This window comes from Electrophorus electricus, chromosome 8 (assembly GCF_041902795.1).
Source record: "Electrophorus electricus isolate QZ-2024a chromosome 8, ASM4190279v1, whole genome shotgun sequence".
NCBI lineage: Eukaryota > Metazoa > Chordata > Actinopteri > Gymnotiformes > Gymnotidae > Electrophorus > Electrophorus electricus.
In genome coordinates, this window is record NC_137504.1 from 7471498 (window position 1) to 7486830 (window position 15333).

Below are 15333 nucleotides of genomic sequence, written 5' to 3' on the forward strand. Positions count from 1 at the left end.
TAGAAAAGTATCCCGATTGTTGGAACTTTTATTGTATTTTATATGCTGATTAAACTAAATATGAGCGCATAACATTTACAAACAAGAACAGAGGTATCCATTAATATCCATTAATATTAATATCCATCTAAAAAAAGTTTATAAAACAATTTTGTAAATAGCTCTATATTTAGCCACAACATGCACTCGTTGTTCTAGATGTTTTACTATAACTTTTATGACATCCAGATCCACCATCCAGATCGACTAAAGACCACTGGCACAAGCAGGTCTTATATGTACTATAGTTTTTAGGTTTTTAGGTAATAAACTATCCCTTAAGCATAGACATTAACCATAAAATTCCAGAAAATATGTCTCTTCCTGTCATTTTGTAGAACATCCTTAATTTTTAAGTACAATTTTTGGCACAATTAATCATAAATATAGCATGGACAGCACCCAACTGAGGAAGAAAAATAATAAATAAACAATGCTTACCCAAATTCTAACAATTATTAATTCCAAACACTGATACAGTACAAGATATTTTCCTTCAAAATGCTAATACAAATAAATAAACAGTATATTAAAAGTCCAAAGCAGCATGTACATGACTTTTTTTAAACATCAGGTGCAGTGACTGAGGTTTATAAATACTTGCTACTTATAAATACTTATAAATATTTGGCCTACGTATAGAATTTATTAACTGAACATGTTGATTTGGAAATGACTACTTGAATTACTAAGCCTTACTGATCTTTGAAAATTAAACAAACCGAACATTTTCACAGCTATTACATATGATGTAATTTGTCTGTTTTGAATGTTTATAATGATGATTAGAATCACATCTGTAGCCTTTGAACAAATTTCACAAAGATGACAATAATTATATTGCCAAAAATGTATGACAGACTTTAAACAGCACTAGATAAATAAAACCAAAAATAAACAAACAAAAAACCATCATCAGTTAACAATTAAAACAATTAATTTTAGCAAATAACATTTCAAATCCCAATAAGTCTGCCTTCAGGTCAAGGTATAGTACTACAATGCAATCAGAAGTGGATTAATCTGGGATTGGATTTATAAAAAATCTCTTAGATTAAAGTCCTGTCCAATGCCAAGAAAAACATGGCTGACTGTTCATATGACCCATTTGAAAGGATTGAAAAACAGTAGAATGATTTATCCCTGCCACTAACTGCATCAAGGTTGATCTCCTTCGGATACTGCAATGTGATATCCCAATGTGATTATGCCAGTGTCTCTATTATACACATGTGCAAATACATGACCTCACTACTGAACAGCTTCCAGCTGCATTTGATGCAATTAATCATAGCCTCTTTAATTTACAACCTTTGCTATGTTAAATGCTGTATAACAAGGACTTTGTGTGACAAGACAGAGAAATGCATGCATGCCTGTAGCCATCTCAAGGTCATCAGGGTCCAGACATCTGTACTTTGAACATAATACAACTGGATAAAAACATTTTTTAAAAATCAGCAGTTGACAACTTTTCTGGTGAGTTGAGTGCATGCATATTTAAGATTAGACTTGTTATTTAGTGTCTACTTTGTGTGAAAGAGGGTGCAAGCACAGGCCCTTGCATCATCAGCACTTCCAGCAGCATATATCATTTAGCAAGACAAAGCAATGATTGTTATGCCATTATCTGTAAGAAACATTTAAAATAGTCACCTTGTACAGTGTCTGTAGTAAAGGCAACTGTATGAAACATGTTAAAAATGCATCCTCTGTGTAATGCTGCCTGAGTGCCGCAGGGCAAGGAGCAGGACGCACAGACTCCCGTGACATGGACATACGTTTATTAACACAAAACGAAAAACAATGGCACTCACACATAACATAAACGGTGATCTCGGATAACATATAACCCAAGAGGTGAACATGAAGATACATACAGTTATCATAGACAATGTGAACAACCACGTAAACGAGGTGAACGACGACAATAACCGACAACCTGCACACTTCGACCGGGGTTTAAATACACAAACAAAACATTAACCCGGTGCAGGTGTGTGCAGGCGTGGTTACCAATACACAAACAAGACACTCCAACTGCATTATTAATTCAGCTATGTGTTCATTGAATGTAGTACATGGTGGTGACCAAAACAATCCAGTCAGATATGTTAAAATACAATTTGTTTCTTGAAAATAGCAACCTATCTCTTGCTATGTATATAATGTTTATAAATGTATATGTGTATTTATGGGGGATTTTGAACAATCTGTAAGAATTTAATGGGACAATATAAGAATACCACTACAGAGATGATAACATTTAGGTACACACTTACATCCATAGCAATTTACACGTTAATCAATATGACAATGTGTGCTCCCGTGGTATCAAACCCATTATGATGCTGCTGCTAGCACCTTTCTCTACCTGCTCTGATGGTGGTGCACCTTTATGAAAAACACTATTGATCATCTCACATTCTTGACAACAAAGGATCATGTACTCAAACACCATGCATATTCGTAGTTGTTTATTCGAACCTATTATCTTAAGATATCCATATGCTTTCCTTTAGTTTCCCATTGTTCACCAGTATAAAGCCCACAAGTGAAAGCATTAACATTTTCAGTTTGGGGTTAGGGTTTCTAAGACCTCTTGTACCACAGAGGAAAAAAAATAGTTTTCTTTGCAAAGCCTTTATGAATAGATCTTACAGGGACAAGCTAGAAAATTACAAATCAGAGCTTTTTGTACATGGAGTATAGTATAGTGTCTGCCACTAAAATTAATAACTCACTATAACCCACTCATTAGCCAGTACACATTTTGTGCTCCCTTTGAATGAGTGTATGGACACAGCCACCTGCATTACTGGAACATACTGTTATCTTTGTGACCCTGTTATCTTTGCATCGTACATTTTTGTAATGTAGTGCCTTACACATCAAGGACTGCACAACCAAAGAGAAGTACCATTTAAATGAGGCACTGCAAGGTAAGGAGTTGGCATTTTTGTGAAAATGATAGTATTATGATCCCGAATCCTGAAGACCAACTTCTTACAACAGCACAACATTTGAACTCAGTATAACCATTTCCATGTTGGAGATGTGCTACAATTGCAGTGAGTTGGGTTACATGCAATGAGTCATAACTAGTTCTACTTTTAACTTATGTATAAAAGAAAGGAATAAAGAAGTTATAAATATTACAATAAATACACTTTTTTTTAAACTAATTTTTCATTTCTGTGAATATGCTTTCTCTTGGTTTAATCAGAGCTGGACAGGCTAAGATTATAAAAGTTAAAATCCTGCCTTGATTTTGCATCACCAGGTTGATATCACTTATTAATTCTACTTATTGACATAAACTGATTTCAAACTCCTCTCAACTGAAACAAAGTCCTCAGGAAAGACCTCTGGTTATAAACAGTGAATCCTGTCCTTTTGTGTTCTTGAGTTTTTTTGTTGATTGCTGGCGGTGTATATTTTTCTCAGTTAGATATGACTTGGTCTCATTTGAAAATGATAGCTACGGGTAAAGACCCGCTTTTGTTTTAAATATTTTTTTCATTTTACATTTTAAATAAAAAAATAATTAAAAATATGTAGCTGCTACAAAAACACTACAGCTGACAGAGTAACTACACCTGTACAATTATTAAGCAACAGCCGCACTTTATTAGTCGAATGTGAAGGAAGAGGAAAGTGCTTGTAAAGTCTCCTGCTCTAATAAATACTGGCAATATGTAATGTCTAATTTACTAAAGCTCTCAGTGTCAGAAGCAAGACCAATGACTGAAAGATGAAGAACATTTTAATCAATCAGTGGTCATTATTCTGGATAACTTGCTAACTTGATGACTTCCTCCCAGCATAGCCTCCACAGAGGACTGGGCCACCCCTGTGTTTCAGCACCACATCCTCTACCCAAATGACCCTCACAAAGCCCCTTCCTTAACCTACAATGCTAATTGCTGGCCATGTATATGGAAGACATTTCTTGTAGACAGGTTTTCCGACTGATTCATTTCACTGAACCTTAGTGAATTTTTTAGTTGCTAACTAGGTAGTACAGGATGTTTTCTCACATAGAACTAGTTTTGCTATTGTGTTTTTGTATTTAATAATTTCTATTAAGATGTAAACACACTTTTGGGTGTGTATGTCACTATTAAGTAAATATGACCAATATTTGTCTCAGTTTTAAAGCTACAGTCACTAGCAGGTCTCGTCTCGAAAGAGTGTAGAGGGGAAGGTTTGATGGCTTTGTAAAAATAGTAGTTAGTTAAAAGTATATGCAGAAATGCTCCACAATGTGTTTTTTTTCACACATACCACTCCTCTTTGGAGAGGATAGAACCGTCCATTTGAGGAACCATATCCACTGAGATTTCCATTTCAGCTCCACAATTATACAGATAGCTCTGTTCATCATATCTAAAAGCTTTGTTTTCTTCCACTGTGCTGTAGGCCTTCATCCTGCTTTCAGGGTACATATGGAACTCCTGAATGTGTTCATCTAACCATACGTTTCCATATAGTTCTGACTTCTTTTCATCACCCAAATGGTAGATCAGGCTTTGAAGCAGAGAGGGAAATGATGGCAAGCTGGCAGCTTTGCTGAAGCCATTGCCCAGGACCTGTTTCCTGGTGTTATAATCTCCTTTAAATGTGTGTCTGTGGTGATTGAAGAATACTGCCAGCAATGTGACAGCTGCCAGCATCACCAAACCACACACAACAGCTCCAGCAATGGCAGCCCCTGCTCGCAGCTTTTCCTGAGACACCCCATGCAAGAGATGAGGGAATTCTGGGTAGGGAGAGAGATGGAAGGGAACAGAGTATAATGTTCCTCTAGTTAGCACACACACACACACACACACACACACCGATAAAATGAGAGCAATATAAAAGCAAGCAAATGGAGGGAAAGTGGATGACTGTTCAAATGAAGAGATGCAGCCATGCAGTAGGCAGGGGGGATCAAGCGTTCACTCCACTTATGGAACATAGCAGTTTCTACAAAGCAAATTCAACATGACCAGCAAGTGAGATGTTAAACATGATAAAACTTGTAAAAGGCACTTCAAGCTTGTGAAAAGAGGTAAACAGATACAAGTTAAATGAAGCACCAGTGAACTGTGCACCATGAAAAACACAGAGAAAGCAAAAAATGATCAGATGCCATTGGAAACAAAGCACTAGCACAAGATATTAGTTGATCATTTATGTTGGTGAATGATTATGGTGTTTCAGAGGCAATCCATGACAAACTTCACAAAATACCTGGCTAGTAAAAAAGGGGACTAATCCTTAGTGTTCTCTTAGTGACTCCACAAATTAGGCATGCCAAGCAGCTGGGCACATGCATTTAGTGCTTTAGACACCAGAAGACACCAGCACTTACCTGTTACAGTGACCTCTACTGAAGCTGAGCCTGTGCCAATGCTGTTGGTGCCATTCCAGAGGTAGGTGCCTGCTAGCTCATAGCTTACAGCACCCTTGAAGATCAGCGCATCCTCAAGCAACTCAGCTAACTTTGGCATGGAGCTATTTAGACTAGGATGACAAAATTGATTTTAAATTGGAAGTTACATGGAAGTTAAAGAAGAACTTCTTGAAATGCAAAGCATTCTCTAATGGAATGAAGAAATATCAGTACTACATAATACTAATGACATTTTAATGTTCATTGGTATGTTAATTTAGTTCATTGGTATGTTTGATTCTAACCTACTGTACTGTACTAGGATATATTCTATGAGCAAATGACAAAGCACTTTTGTAAGTCACTCTGAATAAGAGCGTCTGCTAAAGGCCGTAAATGTTAAATGTAAATGTAAATGTAATGTTTACTGATTCAGCTATTAAAATGTTGACTACATTACTGTTTAGGAAGTTAGTTATATGAACTTTTATTATACTTGTTATACATATACAATATGTATATAATATAACCAATATATATACAATATAATACAATATATGATATAAAATATACAATATATATACAAAATAAACACACAATTTGCATTGTTTGGCTACATATTTCTACACATAATCAAGCAGTATACTTACTATGTCCACTGAAAGAAAGAGATGGCTGGGTTAGCATCAGCTAGGCAAGTGAGCTGAACATTCTTTCGGTTTATATACCAGTTCCCTTCAAAGCCCTCAGTGATCACTTCCGGCTCATCTATGGACAACATTTCATTTTTCCAAATTAGGTAAAAAGACTGATATTAATTTCCCTGTTTAGTCATATAGTAGTTTAATGTATGCTTAACTTAGTGTGTGATCACAGCAAAACATTTTGACACTGCTTTTAAAGCATTGCACTGGATGGCTGGAGATGAACACCATTTATTGATTATCTTTCTTAAGTAATTCACCAACCTGCTGGCCTCTGGATCCAAAAGACCTGAGCTGGGTATTATGAATTAAGCTAACTGACTCCTTGCCAATTTTGCTTCTCAGTGAAGAGCTGCAGTGCCTGCTTACACTGTATGTTGAGGGAGACGCTGTCTGTGTACTGTTCGTCATTGTAGGTGGAGATGCAGGTGACTTGCTGCTGATGGGTTGCTCTACTGGGCACCACTATGTAGTCACTGCGTAATGTGATCGTGCCATCAGCATTCAGGATCTCCTGAGTACTGGCTTCTCCATTCAGCTCGCTCTCCCATGTGATCATGCTGGCTGGCTTCCCATTAGCTGAGATACATGTGGCCACAGTCATTTTCTGAGCTTTAGGGCCCGCCACTATTGTGGGTTTGGTTAGGGTGATCCGGACCCTAGGTCGAGCTGCATGATTGTAATGAAGGAAGATATAGGTGGCCTCATCGGTCAGTCTCAAGTTGTTGAGGACAATGGTGGTGTCCTCTAGGGACGGCATCCTTTGGCGCACAGCTGGGCTCTTAAATCTCACACGCTCGTTGAAGGAAGGCAGCACAGACACACCCAGGGAGGGGTTGGCGATGGCCACATTCTGCTTGGTCCCATTGAGGACCCTCTGCCAGGTGACCTGAGAGACCTTTACGGGTGGGTTGCTGTTGATGAAACAGCAGCGCAGCTCCACCTGCGAGCCCACATAGCCCGACATGTCGCTGTCCATTTGTACCAACTGGCCACTGCCACCTGAGGAACATGAGAGGCAAGATTTACCTTTAGCCAATGCATGTCTGGAAATCCATGTAGGGAGGTCCCTATAAAAAGCTTGTATACAAATTACACATCTGAATTTGACAATAATCCTGATCATCAGTTAATATAGTTATAGTTTTCATGCAGTTCCAATGGGCTTTGTTTACAAACTTCATGTTCTCGTTGTAGTTCATAGTAATGTATTCTTAAAGGAAAAACTTAAACATCTCAAAATCCTAATGAAAAAAAAAGAGGCATTTGGAAGAAATTTTTAATGGATTTCATGGGGCCCAACATAAACATGGCAATCAATCTATAACTTTAAATAAGACTATGTTGGATTCTCTAAAAGTTATTTTTTTCGTTTTCATTTGGAGGTAAAAATTATGAGATAAGTATGCCATGTACTGCCTTAAGGGAAAGCAAACTTACTGAAAGTTTTTTTTTATTTGAACTATCAGCATGTTTGGTTGTCAGAAAGTCTGCAAAACTGAAGCTGTTAATGAAACTTTATTCCCTGTGTTATAAATGATTTTGATCTTCTCATGGTTTTATAAGTCATGAATTAACGTGAACACCAACTGTCAGTTTTATACAGGGATTTGTACTGAGAAGAGTTCCATGTTCAAACACACTACCTAACAACATTTAGCATAAGGAGAGAGTAGTAACCCAATTTATTCAGATATTCGGATTTGGTATTTATGAGTAACAGAAAAAAAGGAAACAGTGACAGACAAAAATGTACAGGAAAAAGATTCATAGATAAGAGAATGCAGAGTGATTCTGGATTTGAACTCAATAAAAGTCGCTGTTCTAAGCATGTGTTCTGCCTGTTAGTGCTTCATTTCAATAGTTCAACATTGTTAAAGTTTTATTATATTGTGACTAAATTAGATATTGGTGGTAGCTCAGTGGTTAAGGTAGTTGACTAGTAATCAGAAGGTTGTGACTTCCCGTCCAGCTTCAAGCAATCCACCATCATCCCTGTCCCAAAGAAACCTCGACCCTCTGGCCTCAATAACTACCGCCCTGTTGCCCTCACATCAGTCGTGATGAAGTGCTTTGAAAAGCTAGTCAGAGACTTCATCACATCTTCACTGCCAGCCTCCATGGACCCACTGCAGTTTGCACAACCGCTTCACTGATGATGCAATTGCACATCTGACCCACCTGGACAAAGGGAGGGGTAATTATGTTAAAATGCTGTTTGTCGACTACAGTTCAGCATTTAACACTATCATCCCCTCCCTACTCACTACTAAGTTGGAGGATCTAGGACTGCATACATCCCTGTGCGACTGGATCTCTAACTTCCTAACAGACAGACCACAATCAGTACGGGTGGGCAAGTGTGCCTCATCCACCCTCACCCTCAGGACTGGAGCTCCTCAGGGTTGTGTCCTAAGCCCCCTGCTCTACTCACTGCACACCTACGACTGCACAGCCACTTCCAGCACCACCATCATTGTCAAGTTTGCTGATGACACCGTTGTCATGGGCCTGATCTCGGACAACGATGAGAGGGCCTACCTGTAGGAGATTAAACACCTGGACAACTGGTGCCAGGAAAATAATCTCCTCCTAAACGTCAGTACGACAAAGGAGCTGATCGTGGATTGCAGCAAGAAGCAGGAGTGGCACTACCAACCTGTGAGGATCAGTGGAACCACGGTGGAGAGAGTAGATAGTTTCAGGTACCTTGGTGTTCACATCTCGCAGGACCTGTCCTGGTCCCGCCATACCAACTCCCTGGCAAAGAAGGCTCATCAGCGTCTTTACCACCTCAGACGCCTAAGAGACTTCAGACTGCCCTCCAAGGTACTGCGGAACTTCTACACCTGCACTATCGAGAGCATCCTCACAGGGAACATGACAGTCTGGTTTGGGAATAGCACCAGGCAGGACAGACAAGCACTCCAAAGGGTAGTGCGTTCAGCAGAGCGCATCACTCACACGGAACTTCCTGACCTGCAGACCATCTACTACAAGCGGTGCCAGACCAAGGCCAGGAGGATTGTGAAGGGCCCCACCCATCCCAACAATAGGCTCTTTTCTCTGTTGAGGTCAGGGAAGCGCTTTCACTCCCTGAAGACCAAGACAGAGAGATTGAAGAGGAGCTTCTTCCCACAGGCCATTCGGGCCCTGAATCAGGGAAATTGATAAACTGTGGGGACCACCACCATCATGTAACATAACTGTAAATATGTTCAATTACCACCATGTAACATAAAAACTGTAAATATGTCATTTACAAGATGGAACTGTACATTCTGTACATTGTGTACATACATATATACATAACCATATACATTGTACATTGTGTATATAAACATAATATACATATATTGTACATACATTGTTAATATATTTTTGTACATATAGAGAATATATATTTCTATATGCACCCCTGTTTTCTTTTTCCTCAGTTTGGACAGAGCACTCGCAACCATTTCACTGCGAGTTATACTGTGTATGACTATGTATGTGACAAATAAACCAAACTTGAACTTGAACTTCAACTTTAAGCCCCACCACTGCCAAGTTACTACTCTTGGGCCCCTGAGACCCTTGATTGCTTAAGTTGTTTTCAGTCATAATTGTAACTTGCTTTAGGTAAAAGCTTCAGCTAAATGCCATAAATGAAAACTGGAGAAATACCAACCAATTCACAAACTGCAAACCCTATAATGAGCTGTGCTGACACTTTATGCAGCAGCCCTTGGTCTCAACGAATCAAATGCTGAGTCTTTATAACGGGTGCCTAGGTTTATTCAGTTTGTTAGACTTCAAATGTTGTTAGTTCCTTGATGAGCATTGCGACAAGCACCATAAAGAGCACCGTGATGAGCTTGCTCCGCGTGCCAAGGTGTGCAATATTTCTCAAAGCTCTGTGTAAATTCTCCTTTTGTTTACTGTCAACCCTCTTCCAATCTGATGTTATGTGAATGCGAGCAGCATAAAAATTGGCAAGATAACTTGTCAGTAGACCTCTCAGTAAAGAAAGCGTGTTCACAAAATTCACACACGCAAACACAAATGGGCGACAACCTTGAGCTTGAAGGTCCACGCTAAATTAACAAAAAGAAGTTTTACGCAGACAAAGGAATGAAAACGAGGCTACTAATTTCCCGGTACTGATGGGGCACCACATCTGCTCTCATTCTTAAATGTGCAGTCGCAAATAACTGTACACTGAGTGAACGGTCATTTACACTTTTTGTTTAAAAAGCTTTATTTATTCACTCCCTTCATATGAAACTATGAAGACTGTCCACAGGAGGAAGCTGGAAGTAGTGTCTTTGCATTAGTGAGGGTTTTTTTTGTTGTTGTTTTTTTTTTATTTCAAGTCAGATTTTCACCAAGCTTATATGTTTTGACATTGGTTTCATGTATAAATTCACTATGAGCGAAAACTGATTCAGAGAATGTAGTCCTAATGTAACTATTTTTATGAGGACTTTTAAAGCTGACATGCTAACCCTGGATTTATCATGAGGCCCTGATGACCTAGCAGTACCTGGGCAGGCTTCATAAAGCCATTGTCATGGTACCAAGGACACAGGCTAATGAGAACTGAAAGCCCTCTGTGAAGGAGGAGCCTGGCCTGTGTCCAAACTGCTGTTCAGCAGTCCTGTCCCTTATTTTAGCTCAACAACAAAAGACATCCACCTATCCACACAGCAGGAGGAGTCCAGAAAAAGCTGATGCACAATCTGTGTTACATAATCACAGCAAACAACAAAACATGAAACACTTTTTGACATTATTTGCCCATTTTGACCTTAAGTGCTCATGAGAATTATGAAAATGCATTAAGTGTCATTTAGTTGACAGGAGGCCAGGGCAAAACATGACATATTACTTTATTTAAAAAGAAAAGAGCTAAAGTAAATTATGTGTTAAATGAATAATCATGTTAATATATGATCCTTTCACTAAAAACTTTTGTTTGATTACAGCTCTGTAGAACACAGGGCACAAGTGGTCCCATGCTGTGTTTGTCTAATACCCACATCCAATCTAGAAATGAACATGTCATACACATATGACCTCATCACCTTCATCTCAGCGTGTGGTTTGATGAGCTCTGTGGCTGAGCTGATTAAAAGGGGAATGAGAAGCACATTTAGCCTGCAACACCTAGCTCCTAGCTGTATGCAACTACATTTGACAGCTAGTGTGTAAACCATTTTTAGATTCAGTACAAAGAAGACCAGAAATGTAATATGGCACATAAACAATTCCCTTCAAACAATTCTACACAAGAAATTATTTTATTCTTAATTGATACATCTACACTAAAGTTACTAAAAAGGCAAAAGGAAAGAACCCCTTTCCCTCTCGAAAAAATCTCCATCATCTCTTTTTAAAGCAGACAGTGTTTGATCTGCGGTTGCCCTTCCTGTGACATTGTGGTTCCCGAGATGATGCTTTTAAATATGTTCAGTTTGTTTTGTTTTCTTATCTAGCCATGTGCTTCCTGTTTGTTTTGGTTCTGTGTCTCTCCATAGCTAAAGCACCTCATATGTGACACATCAGTCATTATAGGATAAATATCAACATGAGAGTTTATAGGTCAGCTTATGCCTCTTAAAAATGCCTGCTAAACCACCTCTATTATGCCTGCTAAACCACTGACCATACTCAGCTGAGAATGTTAGCCATTTTGGACTTAAACCAGAATTCCTACATAAAGAAATTATGTACTATATACATTGTTCTATATTTTAATGTGAAACATCTGTTTATCCAATAAAAAGCACACCATGTACCTACAGCTTTCTCAGAGCTAAATTTAGTCATATTTGTCTGAAAAATAGCAAGTGAATCATACTTAAGGGGCTTAAAGGCTTAGAAAAGGTCATTACCTAATACTGTATTCATATCCCCTGGTATTAACAAATGAAAGGAGGAAAATAACCTTGCCCATGTTTCATTTACAACTCAACACTGCAGCCTTAAGCAGTTATATATTTAATATGATATGCCAGTAAGCTGTTCCTTCGAGAGCTATTTTTATGAGGAATAGTATTAGACAGGGTTATGCACACTTATTAGTAAAACTGACACTTGCATGTTATGACACCCTTGATTCAACCTGAGTTCTGTTTCTTTTGACTGGATTGATGATATGTGCTGGATGCTTTTTGTCAGGGATAGAGACGAAGACCTCTTTTTGCAAATCGGATCAGACACAATTGGATATTTATAATCCAGCTTTTTGAAAGCATTTCTTTTTATTTTAGCTCACACCCACTTAGCTGGGCTGCTTCTGAGCTATCACTGGGTGCTTCAGCATGCTGTGATTATTTGTGCTGTGTGCAGTGTGCTGTGATTATCTCCTTTTAATTGTTGCTTTTTTATCACTGGCCCAGAGCACTGCATTCAGGAGGTTTGAACATGGAATGTTTGAGTGTGACCTATGGCTGTGACTTGAACCCTTACTACCTGACCTGCAACCTACTGCTTTGCCTTGGTTTGGATCAGATTTACAGTACTGAGATGGCAACAGCTCAGAGTGTAACAGATGGTAGGAGCATGTTCTGTGGCACTACAAGAGAGAGAGTTGAGAGCAGGAGGAGGAAAAGTGGGTCAGGTCCAATGGATACCAGCACTATGTATTCAACAGTTACATACACTTGGAGGAAAACATGTGCATTTGAGTAATGAGACTATTATCTTTAAGGTTTTCATAGAACTGTAGAATGGGACATTCTACATCACCAGTGCAATACTTGTGCAATAGCCAAACAAGTGGAAAAACAATCACAATATTAATTACCAGATTTGCAAAACCAACATGGTAATGTGCAGGGCTAATCAAGTTATCTAGTTGCTATCAATCTTGCACAAACATTTTCCAGTGGCATATCAACAAAGGTTGACATCAAAGTTTTTTAACTAGTAATGTCATTTTGCTTCCCTATATTTCATAGGAATTTTAGTATGCCTGTTTATTTTAGGTCACATTAATAAGATTCTCAATAGAATGTCATTTTAGGGGAGTGAGCTTCAGCAGAGGCCTGCAGAAAAATGAAGTCCACACAACTCATAATTTAATCCAACAAAGAGAGAAAATATTGAGTGGATTAGGTAAATAGATTAAATGTTTTGGACTTATTTACTTATCAGGTTATTTCATGAGAAAAGAACTGAAAATAATGGACTATTTCATCAGTATAAATATATGCATCTTATTTGCTATTTCAACACAAGGGATGTAAACAATATGAGTCTCATGCAAACAACTTTATAAATATTACATTTCCTTGACACATTCATCCAAAGCAATTTACAATTATGACTGAATACAATTTGAGGATTAAGGGCCTTGCTTATGGGCCCAACAGTGACAACTAGGCAGTAGTGGGGCTTGAATCAGCAACCATCTAATTACAAGTCAAGTAACTTAACCACCACTGCCTGTAAGCTTATCACTGCTTTATATTATGACCAGTAGGATACACAAATATATTCATTATTTTGGGGCTAAATTCAAATTATTTTGCAAGTTCTGATAAGCATTCTTATTTGCTACAACTTGCTTGATCCATTGGACTGAAAGCAAATATGGAATCTGCAACTGCCTTGCTTACTGCTCAAAAGTCTCCTAGACAAGTCATTACAATAATGCTTGTGTAAAATCTTTAAAATTTTCTAATAAAGGATCTATGATCTCATTTTTCCATGAAAAAAATACATACACATTCAACATAAAATGAGACAGAATGTGAGCTGATAAATAAATATTAAATATTAATATAATGCTTTAGTATTGGCCTCAAAAGATTACGTACAAAAGTATTAATAAAATGTAGTTCCTCAATTCCTGCTCTGAGGAACAATATTTTCACAGCTGGTGATCATCCACCAACCTATGCATTTGCTATTTCTGCCTATGGAGATTTAGCATTAAAAAAAACTCAAAGCCCCTTCTGAGTACAGTATCTCAAATATAGACAGACAAACAAACACACACACACATATGCAAAAAAAATAAAAAATTAAAAAAATAAAAATCTCTGGTTGTTCCAAAACAGAATCATTAATTACAATGTATTTTATTTTTGGTTGTTCCAAAACAGAATCCTCAATTATAGTAAATTTGTGTATCGCCATAATGATAATTTGACATACTGCCAGTATGGGAAAATAAATAAATAAATAAATGATTGCGGCAAGAATCTTGACATCTGTGCGCATGGCAGTGTCAAAGCTCTGTAAAAGTAGTTGTTGATCCACTCATCTACAGTTTTTATGGCTCCAAAAAAGGAAAACTGGATGGATGGATGGATGAATGGATGGATGATGGGTGCATGATGGATGGATGAGATAGACAAACAGACAGAAAGACCAGCTTTTTGATGACAATGATAAATTAAACTTGCATTTGCTAAGCAAAAACAATAGATCAGAGACCCACATTGCATAAAGCTATTTTTTTTATACGAAGCTTTATACTAAATAGAATATTTTACATGTTGAAGTAGCCTAATGAGATTTTGACAAAATTATAGCCTTCCAAAGTCAGTTTTCTCATATGTCAATTCCCATAATGTAGCCTACAGACGATTACTGAAAAAGTTGAGCCCCTAACATTGCACATGCATTATAAATCTCCTCCCTGGGGCTTGCGAACATACGTTTTATCTGACAGTATAATGCTCTTCTTTTTAAGCAAAAATATCCTTTATTATTACATTAATCTAATTTTAATTAACCAAAAACAAATACCAGCCTGACGAATCACAGAGCTGACTTACCAATCAACTCTATGTTTCGCTTCAAGAAAATGTATGATCTTACTTGATAATAGCAGCATCGTAAACAGAGGAAACGCCAACGTCATCGTGGTCCTCTTTAAGGTTACGAATTCACAGTGATTGGTGTTATAGAGTAGTGAATTCCAAGTTCAGTTATTAGCCTAAGAAAATGTCCAAATTCCCATCGATCGGGAGAAGTTTTTTTCCTAATTGTACAGAAATTGCCCTCAGGAAAGACAATGCTGCAACGTTCTCTCTTAGACGGTCTACAGACGTTGTCCTCAAAAATCCGTTATTTTGCGCTGTTACGTACAATTATGTGGCACTTGCCGCTTGTAGACGTTGGAAGTTAACTTTCTTTGTGTGGGCAGCATGACAGACATAAATCACCTTCGCACAGGGCAGTGAAAATAATTAGGTATAGGTTACAATAACG

The 15333-nt window shown here is 37.9% G+C and overlaps 1 protein-coding gene across 1 annotated transcript; it reads right to left on the minus strand.

The window, feature by feature from the left end:
* Positions 1 to 538: 538 nt before the first annotated feature.
* On the minus strand, positions 539 to 15333 carry nectin1a (nectin cell adhesion molecule 1a). The gene is made up of 5 exons (XM_081720254.1): positions 14941 to 15333; positions 6493 to 7125; positions 6070 to 6187; positions 5399 to 5550; positions 539 to 4801 (listed from the first exon to the last, which is right to left on the minus strand). The coding sequence occupies exons 1-5, from the start codon at positions 14981 to 14983 to the stop codon at positions 4317 to 4319; spliced, it is 1431 nt and encodes a 476-aa protein (XP_081576380.1). The 5' UTR covers positions 14984 to 15333; the 3' UTR covers positions 539 to 4316.